This window comes from Orycteropus afer, unplaced genomic scaffold, assembly GCF_000298275.1.
Source record: "Orycteropus afer afer isolate SDZICR_OR568_19922 unplaced genomic scaffold, OryAfe1.0 scaffold00384, whole genome shotgun sequence".
Lineage (NCBI taxonomy): Eukaryota > Metazoa > Chordata > Mammalia > Tubulidentata > Orycteropodidae > Orycteropus > Orycteropus afer.
The window spans coordinates 376025-379869 of NW_006921971.1; the positions used below are offsets into that span (position 1 = coordinate 376025).

A 3845-nucleotide genomic window follows, 5' to 3' on the forward strand; every position below is an offset into this window, starting at 1 on the left:
CTACTTCCGTAGTGATACTGCCTCGGAAACCCAAGGAGGGGTCGCTATGAGTCAGGTATGACTTGACGGCACATAACAACAACAACAACAACACAATGGGAGGTCTGGTGGCGTAGTAGCTAAAGCACTTGACTGCTAACCAGAAGGCTGGCGGTTAAAACCCACCAGCCACTCCTCGGAGGGAAGGTTGGGCAATCTACTTCTGCAGTGATACCACCTCGGAAACCCAAGGAGGGGTCGCTATGAGTCGGACCTGACTCCAAAGCAGTGAGTTTGTTTTTTTTTGGTTTTTAGTGGTGGGCATCATGGTATCTCATTGTGGTTTTGCCTTGCACCTACCTCCCAGAGACCCTGGGTGCCACAAATGGTTGTAAATGCTCAACAAGTAACTGAAAGGTTGGTGGTTCAAACCTACCTCCAGGTGCCTGGGAAGAAAGGGCAGGCAGTCTGTTGTGAAAGGCCCCTGTGGAGCACAGTCTGGTGGGCAGCATAAGGGGTCTCCATGAGTCAGCGTCCACCCATGGCACCTGTAACAGCCAGTGATGGTGGGCATCTTTCATGTGCCTGTGGGCAGTTTGCATTTCCGTTAGTGAAATCCTTTGTCTCGTCTGTTCGGATCTTTACCTGTCATTTGATTGGATTGTGCATCTTTTTCTTGTTAAGTTGTAGGAGTTCTTTATATATCCTGGATGGTATTCCTTCATGCGGGATGTGGTTTCCCAGTTTTTCTCCCAGTCTGTAGGTCTCTCTCTCTCTCTCTCTCTCTCTCTCTGTTCCCAGGGGTTTTTCTTTTTCTTGTTTGTAATTTGGGTGAAAATTTACAGAGCAAATTCACTTTCCATACAGCAGTTCACATACACTTTGCCTCACGACATTGACAATTTCCCATGATGCAACAGCTCCCCTCCCACTTCTTCCCGGCAGTCACTGCTTCCCTGTGTCCATCCCTCCATGCACCCCACCCCCTGAGCTGTCTCCCTGTGCATAAACAGCTGTTGGTGTGTCTTTGCTTTGTTAGTAAATGCTTTGTTGTACAAGAGTTTTTGACATTAATGGAGTCCAAGGTATTCCTTATGCGTTTTGTGACCAATGCTTTGGGTGCCCTATCTCAGAATCTATTGTTAAAAAACGGGCCCCAAAGCAATACCTATATTTTCTTCTAGGAAATGTATGGTGTTGTTTTTCACCTTTAGGTCCTTAATTCCCTTTGAGTTAATTTTCATGTGTGGTGTGAGGTGCAAGCCCAGCTTTATTGTGTGTGTGGATACCCACTTGCTCCAGCACCATTCATTAGAGAGGCTGTATTCTTTCCCACTTGCATGACTTGGTGCCCTAGTCAAAAATCAGTTGGCCGTAGATGCATGTGTTTATTTCTGGGTCCTCAATTCTATTCCATTGATCTCTACGTCTGCTGTTATGCCAGGAACAGACTGTTTTGATCACTATAGCTTTATAATATGTTTTGGAATCAAGACATTTGCATCTTCTTGCTTCAGCCTTCTTCCTAGAGATTTTTTGCTTGTTTGGGCCCCCTTGCAATTCTGTATGAATTTGATGTCTGTTGCATTATTTTCCCTCTCTGTGAAGAAGTTTCGTCATGAAACTAGAATTTTCATCATGATTGCCTTGAGTCTGTAGATCACTGGAGGGGGTGGTGTTGACACCCCAGCCATGTTGACAGTCCACCAGCCCACGAACACAGACTGTCTTCCATTTACTTGTGTTGTTGTTGTTATGTGCCGTCGAGTCAGACCCGACTCATGGCGAACCCTCCTTGGGTTTCTGAGGTGGTATCACTATGGAAGTAGATTACCTAACCGTCCTTCCAAGGAGTGGCTGGTGGGTTTGAACCGCCACCCTCCTGGTTAGCAGTCAAGTGCCTTAGGCGCTGTGCTACCAGAGCTTAAATATATTTAAACTGAGATATATTTCTAGGTATTTGGGTTTTATAGATCATGTTGTAAATGTGTTCTGAATTTCCTTTTCAGAAGGCTCACTGCTGGTGTACAGAAACCAAACCCGTCTTGTGTGTGTGTGTGCATGTGTATAACTTTCCAGGAAACAGCAGAGCTGTCATCTGGAGGGTTCTCCTAGGCCCAGTGCCTCCTCTCCCTCGTCTTCATCCTCACCCTGCCCTGCATGAGACTTTGGCCTCTTGTCTTGCACACCTCAGGCCTGCTCCTTCCTCGGGACCACCCCTGCCCTCTCGTTGTGCTCACAGAGGCCTGCTCTGTCTTAAAATTGTCTCTGGGAGTCCACGCTGCTCTGTCTTATGCCACCAACCACACCTGCCACCCTCCACATCACTGTCTGCCTCTCTCCACCACAATGGGGTCCCTGAGCACAGAGTTTTGTTCATGATGACCATCAAACACCTCGAACGGTTCCTGATATGTTGTAAGGGTGCAATACGTGTTGTTGCATGACTGGCTATTACGCACATTCGTGGGCACTGGAGACACACACCGTCCTGACACCCTGTCCATTTTTCAGCCCCCAAGAGCCGGCGCAGGCTGTGCCCTCCTTCCCCCACCCTGTGTCCACTGTGGAGCTGAGCCCGGCCCTGCCCTCCAGCCAGGTGAGGCCTTGCTACAGGTACCTTGGGCCCTCGGCTGCCTCCTCAGTCCCCAGTGCCTGGCAGAGGAGAGGCGTAGCTCAGGCCTTTGGAATGAATCAACCAGGCAAAGAGGGAACCGGGTGGAGGAGAGGACTCGTGGTTGGAAGCTGGCGAGGTGGGCGCCGTGAGGCGAGGTGGGTGTGGAGCGCCACGGGGAGATGTTTCTTCCACGATCCAGGCTCCAACAGTGGGTGGGACCTGCGCAGTGCCAGGAAATACACTGGGTCGCAAAGGCAAGGCCCTGAAGCCTGGTGGCGGAGCGTGTTAACACTGTGTTTGGTTTTCCAGGTGCAGTGGGCTGATGATGGGCAGGCCTCTAACGATGCCTTTTGGGGAGCACAGATGCTGTTAGAGTTTTCGGGGGGCAGCCTGGCCTGAGCTGCCCCTCGGGAGATCACCAGCACCCCAGGGGGAACAGAAGGGGACTGTCTGGCTGTTCACGACAACACGCTGGAGCTTCATCCTCAACCCAGGAAGGAATTCCCAGGGTTCCTTGGGGGAGGTCTCCCGAGCAACACAGGGTTTCTTGCCCACAACTACAGTTGACTAGTATGGAGGCAATATTTTGAAAATGTTCATGAGATCAGAAGTCAAATGTGGGTTTGCTCCCACTCAGGCAACCACAGACCAAAGGGTCCCGCTCCTGGGACAAGTTCTGGTCTGTTCAGGCCTTTCTAGAGAGGGGAGAACGTTCCAGGGTGACTACCTTTCTGCCTGTCCTGGGACACAAGGTGGAAGTTCCCCACCCAGTTCTCTTTGTTGGTGGCTGCGTTCTGACATTCCTGTGTTCACTGGGGCTTGCTTCCTTGACAACCAGGAGGCAGGCGGGTTGGCGATGGACAATGCAGAGTGGGGTCAGGTAGATTTCCACCTCAGGCTTGATTCATTGTGTTTGCAGTAAACATGTTCAATTCCATTAAATTAAAGCTTTAATGTTTTGAACCTCTCCTCTTTTTCACTCGACTACATACAGTGGGGACTCTGGTGGCACAGTGCCTAAGGCATTTGACTACTAACCAGAAGGTTGGCTGTTCAAACCCACCAGGTGCTCCATGGAAGGAATATAGGGCAATCTACTTCTAAAAACATTTACTGCCTTGGAAGCCCAGTGGGGGTTGCAGTGAGTCAGCATCAACTTGATGGCTGTGTCCTATATACATCTGTCCCTGTCATAGTGTATTATTTTGTTGTTAGTGCCATCAGGTTGGCTCCAACTCATAGCAGCAGG

The 3845-nt window shown here is 50.0% G+C and overlaps 1 protein-coding gene across 1 annotated transcript in view; it reads left to right on the forward strand.

Annotated features, from left to right (window-relative positions):
• The window catches only part of ANHX (anomalous homeobox), a 12505-nt gene extending 9510 nt beyond the window's left edge, over nt 1–2995 (forward strand). Inside the window, exons 9-10 of the mRNA XM_007953282.1 lie at nt 2494–2578; nt 2906–2995. Coding sequence (XP_007951473.1) covers nt 2494–2578; nt 2906–2995 — 175 coding nt within the window. The remainder of the gene's footprint in view (nt 1–2493; nt 2579–2905) is intronic.
• Nucleotides 2996–3845: the final 850 nt, after the last annotated feature.